The 18517-nt window shown below is 45.6% G+C and overlaps 1 protein-coding gene across 2 annotated transcripts in view; it reads left to right on the top strand.

Annotated features, from left to right (window-relative positions):
- The window catches only part of EML1 (EMAP like 1), a 173396-nt gene that overhangs the window by 4490 nt on the left and 150389 nt on the right, over positions 1 to 18517 (top strand). The window contains exon 1 of one of the 2 annotated variants that reach the window (XM_084793520.1): positions 16855 to 17030. The exons of the other annotated variant lie outside the window; for it this stretch is intronic. Coding sequence (XP_084649646.1) covers positions 16973 to 17030 — 58 coding nt within the window. The 5' untranslated portion in view covers positions 16855 to 16972. Of the gene's footprint in view, positions 1 to 16854; positions 17031 to 18517 lie in introns of those variants that run through there. 2 annotated transcript variants of the gene reach the window in all.

Below are 18517 nucleotides of genomic sequence, written 5' to 3'. Positions count from 1 at the left end.
GCCTGGGAAGCATCTCTGGAGGACACGAGCCCAAGCATCCTGTTCATCTGCTTTCCGTGACCAGGACAAAATCCTGAGACGGAGGCATCACAAGAAGGAAAAGGCCACTGTGGCTTTACTTTAGGATCACTTGACGCTGTGGCTCTGGGCCTGTGGCAGGCAGGACATTATGGTGGCAGAATGGCTTACCTCATGGTAGTCAGGAAGTAGAGAGAGTTGGGGGGAGGGGATAGGGTCCTAATATTGCCTCCAGAGCCTGCTGCAGTGACCTAACTTCCTCCCACCGGGCCCCACCCCATAACAGTTCCACCACCTACTGATAGTGTCACAGACTAGAGACCAGGGCCAGCTGGAGTTGGGCATCATTGTGACAGCAAGACATGTTATCTGTTCTATTTTACCTGTCTATTTACATACATATGTGTGTATAAGTTAGGTGTGTGCCATATGTATGCATAGTAACCAGTGGACAGTTGTGGCAGTGGGTTCCACCATATAGGTTCCAGGGTTATACACAGTTTATCAGGCTTGGGGGAAACACCTTTATCCACTGAGACATCTTGCTGGGCCCTGGTTTTTGTTTTTTAAATAACTTGTGTGTGTGTGTATGTGTGTGTGTGTGTGTGTGTGTGTGTGTGTGTGTATGTGTGTGTGTATGTGTGTATGTGTGTATGTGTGTGTATGTGTGTATGTGTGTGTGTATGTGTGTACGTGTGTGTATGTGTGTGTGTATGTTGTGTGTGTATGTGTGTGTGTGTGTGTGTGTGTGTGTGTGTGTGTAAAGAGAGAGAGAGAGATGGGGGGTGGGGGGGAGGGCGGTGGTGATTGGGGTGTGATCAGGGGACAGTGTGAAGTGTGGACTCTGGAGATCAAACTCACCCCGTGCGCTTGGCAGCAAAGCCTTTACCTCCGGAGCCATCTCGCCTGCGTCATTTCTCTCTTTTTAAATGAAATAAAGTTATTAGCATTTCAAACCACAGGCTGCTTGCTTCTTAATATTACACAGTCCAGTAAAGCCCTGGAACTGTTTGCTGAGGCAGGTTTGACCTACGAGCGGTCACTCAGGCAGCACCTCAAACTTTTGCACTTGGCACTCATTCAAATGGCCTCTGTTGGTTTTCACCGGCTGCATGGAAAGTCGCGGCAGGCTCTGTCTGCTGTGGAAAACACAAATGGCAGTGGCTCACAGTGGTGAAGGCTTGTCACTCACGCAAAGTCCGTTCCAGTACAGGTTGATGGGCCCCTTACATAGAACTGTATGCTGGGATACTCCCATATAGCCCCAGGAAGTGATGGACATGGCTGTGCTGGCATCTCATTGGCCAAAGCAAGTCACATGACATGTATAAAGGCAAGAGGGTGGGTAAGTGTTGTCTGAGTGAGTAATAGTAATAGTCACCCGCTGATGACTCTCCCCCTTCAACTGTTTTTTGGAAACTTTACAGTAATCCACTTTAATTATGAAAAGCTCAAAGCGTATTGCATAAACTTTGGCCAGTAGACGGTCACAATGTAAGTCATGTGACTTTCAACATGCAAATCACACAAAGCAAGGGGTGAGACTTTTCTGGCTATCTTGCTTTCCCACAGACGTGAATTTGCACTTAAAAGCACAAAAATATCCGTTCGTCTGTTCATGGACACTTAGGCTGTTTCTGTCTCTTGGCTGTCTTCACGGCGCTGCCTGGAGTGCAGATGTCCCTGAACAAACTGGTCCATTCCCAGGAGTGAGCTGTCTGGATCAGATGGTGAGCCTATTTATAATTTTTTGAGGAATCAGACTGATTCCCATAGCAGCTGGATTAGTTTATATTCCCAGCAGCCGTGGCTGATGGCTTCTCCTCAACAGCCTTTCAACTTTTTAAATGTTTTGTAGTGTGTGTATGGGTGTGCACACAGATGATGTGTGCCTGTGTATGTGTCTGTGTGTCTCTGTATGTGTGTACAAATGATGTGTGTCCATTTGTGTACGTGTCTGTGTGATTCTGTTTGTCTATGTACAGATGATATGCTCCTGTGTGTGTGCCAGTGTGTGTGCACAGATGATAAGTTCCTCTCTGTGTGCGTGTCAGTGTATGTGTGCAGATGTTATGCTCCTTTGTGTGTGTGCACAGATGATATGCTCCTGTGTGTGTGTGTGTGTGTGTGTGTGTGTGTGTGTGTGAGTGTGTGTGCACAGATGATATGCTCCCATGGGGGAGGTGCTTGAGCACATGTGTGAGGTCAGAGAACAGCTCGAGTCCAGTCTCTTCATTCACCTGTACGTGGTTCTCAAGGTTGAACTCAGGGTTGTGGGCCTGTGTGGCAACGCATTTCCCCTGTGAAGCTGTCTCCCCCGCCCCTAATCTTTGTGGCTCCAGTCACTCTAACAGATGCGAGGCGATGCCTTGCTGTGATTTTAGTTTGCATCGCTCTGGTGATTTCCAGTGCCGAGTCTGTTTGCACATACTTCATGGCCATCTCAATGTCTGTCTGTTTTGAGAAGTGTCTGTCAGGTCTGGCTCCTCACTTTTTAATTGGATTGCTCGGTTTTTAACTATCGAGCTATTTTTAGTTTCTTTCTTTCTTTCTTTCTTTCTTTCTTTCTTTTTTTCTCCTTTCCTTTTTAATTTAAATTTTTTATTTTTTAGGTTTTTGAGGCGGGGTCTTGCTATGTAGCTCTGGCTTGGAACTCACCTTGTGGACCAGGCTGGCCTCAAACTCACAGAGTTTTTCCTGCCTCTGCCTCCCCAGTGCTGGGATTAAAGGGGTGCACCACTGCTCCGGATGGTTCTTTCTTTTTTTAGTTTACTTATTTTTAATGAGACAGGCATTAATACTGTATCCCAGGCTGGTCTGTAACTCACTATGTAGTCCAGGCTAGCACCAAAACCACTTGCCCCAGCCTCCCCAGTGCTGGGATTACAGGCATGGACTATTTCTTTCTTTTTAAGGTTGAGATCCTCCGCCCACCATGTGTGTGTCTGGGTGTACACACATATACACGCGGTGCCTGAGATGGGCAGAAAAGGGTGTCAGACCCCTTGGAGTCCCGGGTGTGGGTCCTTTGCAAGAGCCACACATGCTTTTAGTTCCCGCGTTATCTTTTCAGCCCTTTGAGTTTCTCATGTGCCCTGCATATTAACCCTTTGTTAGATGTATATAGATCTCCTGTGGGGTGTTAGATAAAATGATGCGGGATTCGCATACACGTCCTCTGGAGCGCTTCACCCCATCTCTAGGTGACTTGTACTTCCTGCCACTGTGCACAGGCCGTGGGACGCGGAAACAGTGCGCTGGCAAGGGAGAGATGACAAGGCCATCTGTGCGTGTCCAGTAGATGAGTCCTTAGTCCTAACTACATAGCACTTGTCAGCTGCGCTGGGCTGTTTTGCTTTCTGACACTGTTTCCCAGGTGGTTGGATCTGCGGCTGCAGCAGGCAAGGGACACCGAGGGTGACTGTGCCTCACCAACATCGTGTGCTGTCCAGGAGGCGCTCTCTATGCCAAGCCGGTGGTTTCCTTTGCTCTGCAGCAGCTTCTTCATGGGTTATAATCCCACTTATTTATCTACGCTTTTCTTATCTATGCTTTTGAGATATTACTGAAAAAAAAATCCTTGCCCAGAATGATGTGTACATTGGTGGTGGGCTATTACAATGGAATATTAGTCAGCCATCAAAAAGGAGGAAACTCAGGTACCGGTGACAACATAGGATGGAGTTGTGTTACTCAACATGATGAGTCTAGCATCAAAAGACAAATACTGCACGATCTCACTCTCATGTGGAGTCTGAAAGCCTTGATCCACGGATGTGGAGTGTAGGCCATGGTACCTACCAGAGGCCGGGGCAGGGAGGACCTAGGAGGTCAGGATCTAAGCGAGACTGAAGCAGGACAGTTGAGATCTATAGGGGCCAAGGTGACTGTTGGTAAGGGTGGCATACCACGTGCACGAACTACACAGGGAGCCGATGGCAAGGACTCTTGTTGTTAGACAGCTATGTGAGGTGGTCCGCTTGGCCAGTCAGCCATTCTGCCATCACGTGTAGGCCTCACAGTGGCATGTGGCACATGATAAAGGACACGGAATGCAGTTTGTTTGTTTTCATTGGAAAGAAGAAATCAGAACAGAGACAGAGAGGTGAAGGCATCAAAACAGCAGGAAGCCATGTGCTAGCCAAGGAGGGACTAGACACACTTTAATCTCAGACCTCTGGTCACAGAATTGGGGGACAATTTAAAAAAAGAAGTAAAGGGAAAGCAAAAATTAATTTCTGAAAAATTTGGTTCCAATACCAACAAGGAACAGCACAGCTAAGGGAAACACCAGCTCCTGATGGTCAAGAGTCCCGCTGTTACCGCCCGGGCCACCTCCCCAGCTCCAAAGTCCTTTCTCATGTTTGTTTGATGAGGCACAAAAGAGGGAGCGTGGCAGGCGAGGTGTCATCCCAGGGAGCTCAGAAGGAAAGGATTGTGGGGAAGGTCTGTGAATGCTCCAGGAAAGTTGGCTTCGTGCCTCTGACATGGACATGACTGCACACAGATCACAGAGCAGTCAGGGCCACAGTGAACAGCTCTGCCAGCTGGTCGAGTCACAGGCCTGCAGTCCCAGCAGGAGAGGCTGGCCCAGAACAATGGGGGGTGTGAGGTGAGCCTGAGCTACAGAGCCAAATCCTGCTTCAACTAATGAACTAACTAACTAATGAACTAACTAATGAATGAATGATCGAACAAACTAACTAAACTAACTAGCAAGCTAACCAATCAGCCTAACATTGTTCTGATAGTATATAGTACATAGTACATAGTATATAGTACATAGTACATAGTATATAGTACATAGTACATAGTACATAGTATATAGTATATAGTACATAGTATATAGTACATAGTATATAGTACATAGTATATAGTATATAGTACATAGTACATAGTACATAGTACATAGTACATAGTATATAGTATATAGTACGTAGTACATAGTATATAGTACATAGTATATAGTACATAGTACATAGTATATAGTACATAGTATATAGTACATAGTATATAGTATATGGTACATAGTATATAGTACATAGTACATAGTATATAGTACATAGTATATAGTATATAGTACATAGTATATAGAACATAGTATATAGTATATAGTACATAGTATATAGTACATAGTACATAGTATATAGTACATAGTATATAGTATATAGTATATAGTACATAGTACATAGTACATAGTACATAGTACATAGTACATAGTATATAGTATATAGTACATAGTATATAGTACATAGTATATAGTACATAGTACATAGTATATAGTATATAGTATATAGAACATAGTATATAGTATATAGTACATAGTACATAGTACATAGTATATAGTACATAGTATATGGAACATAGTATATAGTATATAGTACATAGTACATAGTACATAGTATATAGTACATAGTATATAGAACATAGTATATAGTACATAGTATATAGAACATAGTATATAGAACATAGTATATAGTATATAGTACATAGTATATAGTACATAGTATATAGTATATATTATATAGTATATAGTACATAGTACATAGTATATAGTATATATTATATAGTACATAGTACATAGTATATAGTACATAGTACATAGTATATAGTACATAGTACATAGTACATAGTATATAGTACATAGTATATAGTACATAGTATATAGTACATAGTACATAGTACATAGTACATAGTATATAGTACATAGTACATAGTATATAGTACATAGTATATAGTACATAGTATATAGTACATAGTATATAGTACATAGTACATAGTATATAGTACATAGTATATAGTACATAGTACATAGTATATAGTACATAGTACATAGAATATAGTACATAGTACATAGTATATAGTACATAGTACATAGTATATAGTACAAAGTACATAGTATATAGTACATAGTACATAGTATATAGTATATAGTACATAGTATATAGAACATAGTATATAGTATATAGTACATAGTATATAATACATAGTACATAGTATATAGTACATAGTATATAGTATATAGTACATAGTACATAGTATATAGTACATAGTATATAATACATAGTACATAGTATATAGTACATAGTATATAGTACATAGTATATAGTACATAGTACATAGTATATAGTACATAGTATATAATACATAGTACATAGTATATAGTACATAGTATATAGTACATAGTATATAGTATATATTATATAGTACATAGTATATAGTACATAGTACATAGTATATAGTACATAGTATATAGTACATAGTACATAGTATATAGTACATAGCATATAGTACATGGTACATAGTACATGGTACATAGTATATAGTACATGGTACATAGTATATAGTACATAGTATATAGTACATAGTATATAGTATATAGTACATAGTATATAATACATAGTACATAGTATATAGAACATAGTATATAGTACATAGTATATAGTACATAGTATATAGTACATAGTACATAGTACATAGTATATAGTACATAGTATATGGAACATAGTATATAGTATATAGTACATAGTACATAGTATATAGTACATAGTACATAGTATATAGTACATAGTATATAGAACATAGTATATAGTACATAGTACATAGTATATAGAACATAGTATATAGTACATAGTATATAGAACATAGTATATAGTATATAGTACATAGTATATAGTACATAGTATATAGTATATATTATATAGTATATAGTACATAGTACATAGTATATAGTATATATTATATAGTACATAGTACATAGTATATAGTACATAGTACATAGTATATAGTACATAGTATATAGTACATAGTATATAGTACATAGTACATAGTATATAGTACATAGTACATAGTATATAGTACATAGTATATAGTACATAGTATATAGTACATAGTACATAGTACATAGTACATAGTATATAGTACATAGTATATAGTATATAGTACATAGTATATAGTACATAGCATATAGTACATGGTACATAGTACATGGTACATAGTATATAGTACATGGTACATAGTATATAGTACATAGTATATAGTATATAGTACATAGTATATAATACATAGTATATAGTATATAGAACATAGTACATAGTATATAGTACATAGTATATAATACATAGTACATAGTATATAGTACATAGTATATAGTACATAGTATATAGTATATAGTACATAGTATATAATACATAGTATATAGTATATAGAACATAGTATATAGTATATAGTACATAGTATATAGTACATAGTATATAGTATATAGTATATAGAACATAGTATATAGTACATAGTATATAGTACATAGTATATAGTACATAGTACATAGTATATAGTACATAGTATATGGAACATAGTATATAGTATATAGTACATAGTACATAGTATATAGTACATAGTACATAGTATATAGTACATAGTATATAGAACATAGTATATAGTACATAGTACATAGTATATAGAACATAGTATATAGTACATAGTATATAGAACATAGTATATAGTATATAGTACATAGTATATAGTACATAGTATATAGTATATATTATATAGTATATAGTACATAGTACATAGTATATAGTATATATTATATAGTACATAGTACATAGTATATAGTACATAGTACATAGTATATAGTACATAGTACATAGTACATAGTATATAGTACATAGTATATAGTACATAGTATATAGTACATAGTATATAGTACATAGTACATAGTATATAGTACATAGTACATAGTATATAGTACATAGTATATAGTACATAGTATATAGTACATAGTACATAGTATATAGTACATAGTATATAGTACATAGTACATAGTATATAGTACATAGTACATAGTATATAGTACATAGTACATAGTATATAGTACATAGTACATAGTATATAGTACAAAGTACATAGTATATAGTACATAGTACATAGTATATAGTATATAGTACATAGTATATAGAACATAGTATATAGTATATAGTACATAGTATATAATACATAGTACATAGTATATAGTACATAGTATATAGTATATAGTACATAGTACATAGTATATAGTACATAGTATATAATACATAGTACATAGTATATAGTACATAGTATATAGTACATAGTATATAGTATATATTATATAGTACATAGTATATAGTACATAGTACATAGTATATAGTACATAGTATATAGTACATAGTATATAGTATATAGTACATAGTATATAGTACATAGCATATAGTACATGGTACATAGTACATGGTACATAGTATATAGTACATGGTACATAGTATATAGTACATAGTATATAGTACATAGTATATAGTATATAGTACATAGTATATAGTACATAGCATATAGTACATGGTACATAGTATATAGTACATAGTATATAGTACATAGTATATAGTACATAGTACATAGTATATAGTATATAGTATATAGAAAATAAATAATGTATAGCCTACCGGAGAACAGAGCATAATATACCTTGTTGGTTTTCTGACTTTTTTAGTAGGGGACTTGGGGGGGGTGTTGAGACAGGGTTTCCCTGTGTAGCCTCGGCTGTCCTGGACTCCCTCTGTAGGCCAGGCTGGCCTCTAACTCACAGAGATCCACTTGCTTCTGCCTCCCGAGTAGTGCTGGGATTAAAAGTGTGTGTCACCATGTCCCTGCCTTATACACCTTCATTCTCATAACAAGAGAAGACCTGGTTTTCAGGGCTGAGGAGATGGCTTAGTGGCTAGGAGCACTTGCACCTCAAGAACGGAGGATTGAGTCTGAATCCCCATTGCCCATGTAAAAAGCCAGGCATGGCTGTAAGTGCCTGTAACCCCAACATTGGAGGTAGAGGCAGAAGATCCTGGGAGCTGGCTGGATGACTAGCCTAGTAGAAATGGTGAACTCTGGTTCCATGAGAGACCTAGCTCCGGCCTCCAGATCTCTGTGCATCACACACACACACACACACACACACACACACACACACACACTCAGTTTGCGGCCTAGGTGATGTTTACGAACCCTTCCCTAAGGATATATGCTGTGACTGGAAGTAGGGCTGGAATTGTATTTGGGGCTGTGGGCTCTGCTCTGGGGCGATAATATCTCTGCAGTCTGCATTGGCTCTAACCACATCAGCTAGAACCTTACCCCATCATTGCCAGTGGGAAAATGTCAGGTATTGGTACAGTTGCCACCAACACCCTTCCAGGCCCCTTGCTCTGAGGGGAGCACTCAGTCTGACCCCACAGTACATACCAAACACGCACTATGAGCTACCTGCTCCACGTGTCCTTGGAAAGCAGAGCTTCCTGGAGAGCCCTGGGTTTGAAGCTGGAGGCCTGGCCTGATGCCAGCTCTGTCTTAAAAGCCAGGACTCAGGTAAATCTGTTTCTCCAGAGAGCTTATCACAGGTCTTAGCCAGGAGCCAGGGCCAGGGAGGTGGCCCACAAATCACCAGCCATCTGCTGGAGCAGTTGGGGACTGCAGCAGGTTCCTGGGTCGGCCTCGTGATCAGAGAAGGCTGAGCAACACCTGTGGCAGTAGGACTTGCCATCCTGCCCAGGGCCGCAATGATGTTGCCTGTGCCACTGCCTTCTGCCCCACCCCAATTCTTTACAGAGAGAGGCACAAGTGGGACCAGACTCCTGCAATGTATGCTCATGTGCCCTGCCCTGAGACACTCCTTCCTATCTGTCCTTGCTCATCCAGGCTGTTACAACCCTATCAGGTGACACTTGTGCACAGCTCAGACACTTGGGATAAGCACAATTAAACTGACAAACAGCTAAGGTTTTCAGGAGAGAAAACCAAACCCCAACCAAACCAATGGAAAATCTGAGGTTGATAGCTGTGAGGGATGTACCCGTCGTGCAAGCATTGGGATACAAGTTCTAGCCCCTATACCCCACCTACTCCCCACTATAGGATGCTAAGGGTCCCAACTCTCCTGGAAATGTAGAGAAACTTCTAAAGGATGTTAATCTCTGTCCCAGCCCAACTCTGTATCCAGGGTGCAGCATCACAGGAGTCCAAGGAATGCCAGCCGTGGCTCACAGGCAGTGGAATCTGGGGGCGGGGGCGGGGGGGAGCTGGTTTCCTTCCAGGGGTGGCCTGTGCTTTGTAGATAGTGGAGAAATGCCATGGCTCACAGGCCAGGACACTCCAGAGACCCCCAGAGCACCCAGGTGTGTCTGTTGATCACTCCTGTGTCAAACTCGGGTTTGTACTGGGCCAGGATTGACAAGGCGAGCTTGTGGACAGGCCTGGGTATTCCTTTACTGCAGGGCCTGGGGAAAAAGAGGTTGGCTAGCCCTGGGCATGCCCGTGAGATGGGAGGGTGCACCCAGCTCAGCACCCATGCTCTTCCAAGGCACCAAGTCTCTGTTCTGCCCTCTGGCAGACATCAGCCAGGGAGTGAGGATGGGGACAGCGAGGCTCAGGGAAGTGACTCCTCTGCCACAAAACGCCAGACCATGTTCCCTGTGCACTCTCTGTCCTTTTCCGTCTCTCCTCAAACTTGGCTGAGTGTATTGCAGAAGTGACGAGCCTCAGTGGTGACGAGCTGCCATAGAGAGGTGCCACCACGGCTGACAGGTGTAATGGCCGTGAGGCTGTGTGTGTCCCCACTCCCTGTCACGCTGGACTCCACTTGGTCCAGGCCTGGCAGGAGGACAGGCTATAGCCAGGTTTCTGGCAAATATATCTGGTGGCCTTAGTCACACCAGGGCAGCAAGAAGGAGCAGGCCACAGAGCTGGCCCTGAGGTCCTGGACAGTTCCTGCCTACAGCTCCTGACCTGCCCTTTTCAGAGAATATAGGGACATAGAGTGGCCAGCCAGCCAAGTGAGCTGTGCTCAGGGTCTTCTGAAACCATCTGAGGAAACAAAACGGACGGCTAGGAACACCTACAGCTGCGTTCTGTGGAGGGTGAGTCCTGGGTTCTAATCATTGTCCCACCTCTTTTTTTTTTGGGGGGGGTAACAATTTTCTTGAAATACCATTCATATGCTATAGGATTTGACCATTTAGGGCTGAGGATGTGGTTTAGTTGGCAGAATGCCTGATTAGCATGCCTAAAACCCTGACTTCTGTTCCCAACACTGCCTAAAACCAGGTGAAGGGCTGGAGAGATGGCTCAGTGGTTATGAGCACTGTCTGCTCTTCCAGAGGTCCCGAGTTCAATTCCCAGCAACCACATGGTGGCTCACAGCCGTCTATAATGTGATCTAATGCCCTCTTCCTCTGGCATACAGGCATACATGCAAATAGAGCACTCATATACAATAAATAAATAAAATCTTAAACAAAACAAAACAAAACAGGTGAGATGGTGCACAGCACGTGGTGTGTGCCTGTAACCTTAGCATTCAGGAGTTCAGGTTAATGGCCAGAAATTCAAGGTAATCCTTGCTACATATGAAGTTTGAGACCCTTTGAGGATACATAGGTTCTTTTCTCAAAAGAATAATAAGTACCCCGCCCTTTATCTTGCTCCTTTGCAGTGCTTGTCACCTGAAGGCGTCCCGTACCCAACGGCGCTCCCACCCCTCCCTCACCTCAGCCTCTGCTTCCTGTTTTTGTGGGTTTGCCCACACGTGTGCTGTTGGATGCCCAGAGCTGAGATCTCTCTCACTTAGCGTAATATCCAAGTTCGTTGTTGCAGCCAGAGTCAGGCCATCCTTCTCCCTCTGTGCAAGTCCCACTGTGCACCCAGATCCATTCACTAGCCGACAGCACTGGCTACCACACCTGGCCGTGTTGAACCTTTGGAGAACTCACCCTCCAGACGGTGGCTTCTGGGTACATGTTTTGTGTTCCACTAGCACTGCCGGCTGGCGTCTCTGCCTTGGCCCCACACTCCCACAGGAAACAGAATCAGGGTGACAATCACTCTGGGGAGGATGGGATGTCATCTCCCTGTGGTATTGACTTTGGCTTCTCTGGTGGCTAAGGCTGCTATGCATTTCCTCAAACGCTTACTGGCCAGCATTCCTTGCCTTTGTGACCTCAAGCCTCAGTTTGTCTACCTGTGTAAGGGGACAATGACAGCATCTGCTTCCCAAGTTTATGCAATGGTCAGGCCCTGACCCCAGATGCCTGCAGGTGGCTGTTGTTGCTTGGAGCTTGAGGCTGCATTAGGGTCTTTCCTTCAAAAGCTGAGAGTAGAGAGGGCCAAAAAGCAAGACAGGCACATGGAAGGACATGTGTGTCCAAAACCCTATTAGAAAGACCATCAGAGAAGGTGCTGATGGACTTGGCCCAGCCCTGGGTGATCTTTCCCCAGCTTTGAAGTGCTGCCAGGCTGTGGATGGGCAGGCCAAGACAGACACTCCCCTGCGGAATGCCGACGGCCTGGCTGGCACCAGGCATCTGACAAGGGGACCTGGCGTGTCCTTCTTATAAATAGTTTGGCCACCCGGGGACTTGCTGCAGTGGCTTGCTACAGTTGTGCTGGTCACTGGAGGGCTTTGTAGCCAGGAGCACCCTCCCGTGAGGTTGGGCAGCTGTGCCCCGTGTTGGGCTGGCTGATTGTGTAGCTGTAACCTGAGCAGGGGCGGAGGTGAGGCACCTAATCAGCCTGTCACAGTGGAACCCAATCCACCTGGGAACAGCAAACTTATTAGGAGGCTCCAGGGAGCTGAACCAGGCGGGGAGGAGCGTCTCCGAGGGGCCCTGGGTGTTCACTGAGTCTATTCAGTTGGAAGGAAGGCGATACCCTAGGCAGAACTCCTGGCCCTGAGCCAGATGTTCGTAGATACTGCGGCAGGCTGTGTGCCACCGGGCTCATTCTCTGTCCCGGGGCTGTGCTCTGGGCCAAAAGGGCCACAGGTGGAAAGTAGGGAAAGCGAGCAGGATGGAGGAAGCAGGTTGGCACTGGCCCTTGAGATCTGCCACCTGGCACTGTGTGATCTGTGACCTCTCTTGACTCTTGCCTTGTGTGCAAGATGAGGCTTATAATGCCTGCTTCGGGTAAGATATGACAGGTCCCGATAGGCTGAAAGCTTGGTCCCCAGATGGTGACACCGCTTTGGGAAGTTATGTGTCCTATGGGATGGGTGGGTTGTTGGGGCTTCCCAGCTTCTGGTCCCAGCAGTGTTTATTGATCGACCAAGATGCGAGCAAGCCACCGCAGGCTCTTTCTGCCACGCCGCGAGCCACTCTCACCTCTGTTTGCCCTCGGTTACGGACTGTACCCTGTCAGCAAGCAAGTGAGCCCTTCTTCCTGCCAGCTGCTTCTGTCACTAGTGCAACATCTTAGCAGATGGCCGCCACAAGCAAGTGAAGTCACGTGCTCACAGACAGACAGAGCTGGAGAACCGGGGTCCTTTCAGATCAGAGCCCCTAAAATCAGAGCTTCCGTTGTATTATGGGTGACCTGTTGAGACAGAAGGGAGAGGGAGAAGCAGAGAGGGGTCCCCGGTGAAGTCAGGCCCCCCCAAAGACTGGGACCTCACCATGCCTGCCGATGGTCAGGAGATGTTTGCTGAATGTATCCGTGCCAGCCTTGGGAGCCGTGGATGCAGACAGCATGGGTATCACAGAGCCAGAGACCAGTGGCCAGCCTTTAACAAAGCCTGCAGGAGTTAGGTGGATCCAGGCCCCAGAGCCAGTCTGTCTCCTCACTGCTCCCACACCTCTTACCTTCACATGGATCAACTGTGGCCGTGTATCAGACTACAATAAATGCGGTGGCTCAGGATGATAGAGAAGAACCTTCTGGAAGCTCTGAAGGCTGGGGTCTGGAGTCAGTGTCCCAGCACCCACAGCTGTTACAGGCCTTCTGTGTCTTGCAGCTCAGATGGGCCTCTCCTCCACTTATTTCTGTGCCCGCCTCCCTTTTCCTGGGCCATCCTGGCCCCACACCTCTGTGATGAGGACACTTGTCACAAGTCCTAGACCCTACCTGATAATCCAGGATAAGCTCTTCCCTGATTTTTCTAACAACCCCCATCCCCACCCAAGTGGCTTTTCCAGGGACAGAGATTAGGACCTGGTTTCTCTGGGGTCACTACTGAGACCACTGTGGACACCAACACAGTTGCAGCTTCCCTGAGGCTATGGCAGGGACCCAGGACAATGTCTGGAAGGAGTTGCCCTTCTTCCTTAGGGCGGGTTTGTCCCAGAGACTGCAGCCCCCTCCTTGCCCACAAGACCTGCTGGCTGAAGGGCATCCTCACCCTGGATGTACCTCGTACCCACATCCTCCCACACTGCAGAGGAGTCCTTCAGGCTCCTCTTTAGGTACATAGGGGGTGTTTCTGGATTTAGAAACATTTTTCTTTCTTCTTTTTTTTTGCATGTATGTATGTGTGTGTGTATATATATATATATTTTTTTGTACATGTGTGTTTACATATGTGGGTCCACATGTAAGCATGTATACAGAGGCCTGAAGCGAAAGTTGAGAGTCTTTTTCAATTCCTTTCCCTTGAGGCAGGGTATATCAATTGAACACAGAGCTTGCCTATACCTCTACTTTAGCTGGGCAGAGAGTCGCTCTCTCCTCCTTCCTAATGCTAGGATTATAGGTGGCTGCTAGACACCCATCTGGCATTTGAGTTGGTTCTGGGAACCTGAACTCTGGTCCGCATACTTGCGTGGCAAGCAGTTTATCTTTTTTTTTTTTTAAGTTGGTTTTGGTTTTTCCAGACAGGGTTTCTCTGTGTAGCTTTGGCTGTCCTGGACTCACTTTGTAGACCAGGCTGGCCTCGAACTCACAGTGAACCACCTGCCTCTGCCTCCTGAGTGCTGGGATTAAAGGCGTGCGCCACCACGCCTGGCGGCAAGCAGTTTATCTACTGAGCATCTCCCCAGCCCTAGAAACAGTTTGAATCCTTCCATGAGGCTGGATCCCAAGGCTATCCCAGGCATCACATGTTCTGTCCTGTGTGGGTACTACAGTTTAGGCCTTCCTGGCCTCTCACGCCCACCCCTCGCCAAGTGTTTATGTCTGGTTCAGGAAAGCTTTGGTGAGTGAAGAATCAAGAAATTCACACATTTCTGGGTACAGTGAGGCCTGTAGTCCCACTCAGAAGACGGAGGCAGGAGGATTTCCTTAAGCCCAGGAGTTCAAGGCCAAACTGGACAACATGGCAAGACAATATGTAAAACAGAAACCATCTCAGATAAATGGCAGGGTTGCGTCATATGAGAAGAAGCACAATTGGTCTCTAAACCTGCAGACCCCACATTTGCAGCCTCAGCCATGCCGCCATCGGGACACCTTGCTGTAATTACTATACAACAACCTAACGTTCGCATCCTATTAACTGTCACAAACAACTTGAGGATGACTTAGACAGCAAGGAAGGCTCATGTGGGGTGCTCTAAAAGCACTACCCTGATTCGTGTGAGAGATTTGGGGTCTAGTGTTTAGGGTGTGGGGTACCTGGAATCCGGTGTCCCACGAATATGGAGGGAACCAGCATATATGCCTTTTGTTGGCCACTAACAGCTCTTCCCTCCTCCTGTGCTTCCAACTCCCCCCCCACCCCCTACCCCCTGCCCACCCCCCAACCCCCCACCTCCACCCCCCTACCCCCTGCCCACCACCCCACCCCCAACCTCCAACCCCACCCCCACCCCCATCCCCCACCCCGCCACAAGGTCAGGCCCTTGAAGTAGGAAGCGCCTGTACCCCCTCAGTGCAGAAGCTGACCCAGGGTGGCGAGAAAGAGGTCCCTAGCCGGCAGTGTGACCTCAAGGGTGGCGTTCTGCTGCCCTGCAGCCTGCACAGCTTGAACCCTGCATGGCCTGTGAACTGCAGCTTGCCAAAGGCAATTGTCTCTGTCCTCCCTACCCTCAGGTCCTCTTTAGAGGAGTTGATTTACAACCCTGAGAAAGCAGGGTCTGTGGGAGAGGATGCACAGGCCTGGTTCCAGGAAGGGTAGCAGCTGCTACCCTTAAAAAAACAAAACAAAACAACAACAAAAAAATAACACCAAGGTTTAGGGACCAGGGAGACGTGCTCACTACTGACGCATGGGGAGCTGAGTTGGGGTCCCCAGAGCCTAGGTGAAAAGCTGCGCATGGAGACCGAACTGTAATCATAGCTCTGGGAAGGCAGGCACAGAAGATCAGTGGCACCGGCCGTCCACCAGCCTAGCTCCATGTTCAGTGAGTGCCCCCACCTCAACTCATAAGGTGGGGGAGTAACAGAGAAACACACAGAATGTCAGCCTGGGGCCTCCGTACACACGCATGCGCATATTCAGGGACACATACTTTACACAAAAACACGCACATTTTAGGGTTTCTGAGAAATGTAAAAGGATTAAGGCTTGAGTTGGATCCTTAGAATCCATTGACCTCCACGTGCACCCTCTGTGACACCCCTTGCAATAATTAGACAAAAATTAAAAAGTTAAAAAATACACACTTCCAAACGGTATCTTAAAAGAGGTATGCCTAAATAAGGAGGTAAGCCCTGCCATCACACTCCAGGAAGCCGAAGGCAGGGACACAGAGAGCAAAGGCAGTCCCGGCCTTTTCTCCCAGCTCTGTCGTTTGTGGCTGCAGACTTGCACCTCAGCCTCAGTTTCCCTGTTTGTATCTGGAGGCCTGTCTCAGGGAAATCATGAGAAAGAAACAGGAAGTGAATGAATGGGCGCATCACACATGGAGGGCACGCGTGCACGCACGCATCCAATGCTCGCAGGCAGGGGCCGTGCGGTCTCAGCCCGGTCCCTAACACCTGAGTGAACAGAGTCTTCAGGGGATTCCCCACCGGTGTCAGCGTGAGCTCCTGCGCACTGCTCTCACCATCTGCCTGGCCTCAGACCCAGCTCTGCTCCTCCGCCTCCGTGACCGTTAGAGTTAACTGCCATCTTGACAGAGTCTCGAATCATCTGGGAGATGGGCCTCTAAGCATGCTTGTGAAGGATTATCTTGATTACATTAATTGGGAGGGGACTACCTGGGCTGGGACGCGGCCCGTATAAAATGAAGAGAGTGAACTGCGCATGTGCCCGCGTCCGCGTTTTTTGAGGGAATTGTCAGGGTATTTTCTCACAGCAGCAGGTAAGGACACTTAAACTCTAAAGCCGCTGAGGGCGACAGACAGTTCTCATCTCCTGGCTGTTGCCAGGGAAGGCCCCTTGTGCTGGGGTGCCAGGTTACCCAAGGCTAGCTCTTTTTCCCTGGGCTTTCTCCTTTCTGAATGGGGAGGGTTCTCCTTTGTGTAGTGATAGCCCCTAAGAGCCTCCATCACTCCATGTGTCCTGGATGCTGGCCACCTACTAAACGATAGTGCCTGAGCGCAGGGTCTGAGCCTCTGCTCTCCCCCGTGCCTAGCTCACAGTAGGTGCAGAATTGTTAAATCCGCCCCGTGATCATTACTGTTCTTTTCTCTTTCTTTCTTTCATTCATTTCTTTCTTTCACATGGCCTTGGCTGTCCTGGACTTGCTTTGTACAGCAGGCTGGTCTCGAACTCACAGAGATCCACCTGCCTCTGCTTCCAAGTAGTGCTGGGATTACAGGTGTGGGCCACCATACCCCGCTGATCATTACTGATCTTCCAAATGAAGAGTCCCCTGCAGGGCCCTTTGCTGGCGCACAGCCCCACCAGCCGTGGGTGGTGTTCTTAGTTAGACAAGGACACTACAGTTGGGAGGGTGTGATCAGTCGTCAGTGGGGCTAGTCCAAGGTCCAGCTGCAGGGTTTTGGGGTGGGGTAGAAGGAGCCCCACAGGGCTTTCCACTGAGTATCCCCATGAGGTCAGTGTCTGAGGTCCTCCTTAGCCGCCCCTGACATACCAGGCCCTCCCTAAAAGTAGCATCCCTTCTCTGAGCTTCAGCCACCGGCTTTGTATAAATGGAAGGAAGCTGTAATTGGTCGTCTCTAACGTGCCCCGAGATTAGGGGTGGGGAATCCCAGGGCTCGACCACATTTGTCGGCGTCCAGGCATTCCTGCGTGCCACTCCATGGCAGGCAGCAGTGTCACCAGCTTGGCAACGTCCCCGTCGATCAACCCTGCCTTCTGCCACACCACAGTGGCATGTGTGACTATGGACCAGAGTCCTCGTGGGCCCTGTCAGACTTGTAGGTGTGGCCTGCCTGCCTCCTTGTGCTGAAGGAGACGGAAGGGCCAGGCAATGGCTACAGCATGACCTCTGGCTCTCTTTGGAGGCCTTGCATTTTTTTTTTTCTGTGCTGTGGACTTCCGTTTGACTTGACTGTATTCAGGACAGAGGCGTGGGTGGGCATGAACTCACTCTTTCCTAATCTTGTTTGAGGACAAATGACTCAGCTTGGCATATCCCCGCATGGGCAGCACGTGGCCAGATGTACAGTCTAACTATTCCCTCAGCCTCACCAGCCTCAGTTTCCCCACCTGAAACTTGGGATATACAATCCGAACTCCACAAATTTCTGTATAGACTTCTCTGGCCATGTGTATGAAGCCCAGTATATAATATAAGAAGGTGCCCATCAAACCCCTGTGCCCTCTGAGCCAGCAAGCGCCCGCCTCTGGCCTTTGCTGTACTGCGGGAGGGGACAGGTGGAG

Source organism: Acomys minous (assembly GCF_964271855.1).
Source record: "Acomys minous genome assembly, chromosome: 8".
In the NCBI taxonomy this organism is placed as follows: domain Eukaryota; kingdom Metazoa; phylum Chordata; class Mammalia; order Rodentia; family Muridae; genus Acomys; species Acomys minous.
Note: the sequence above shows the minus strand (reverse complement) of the source record. Positions and strands in the feature narration are given on the sequence as shown.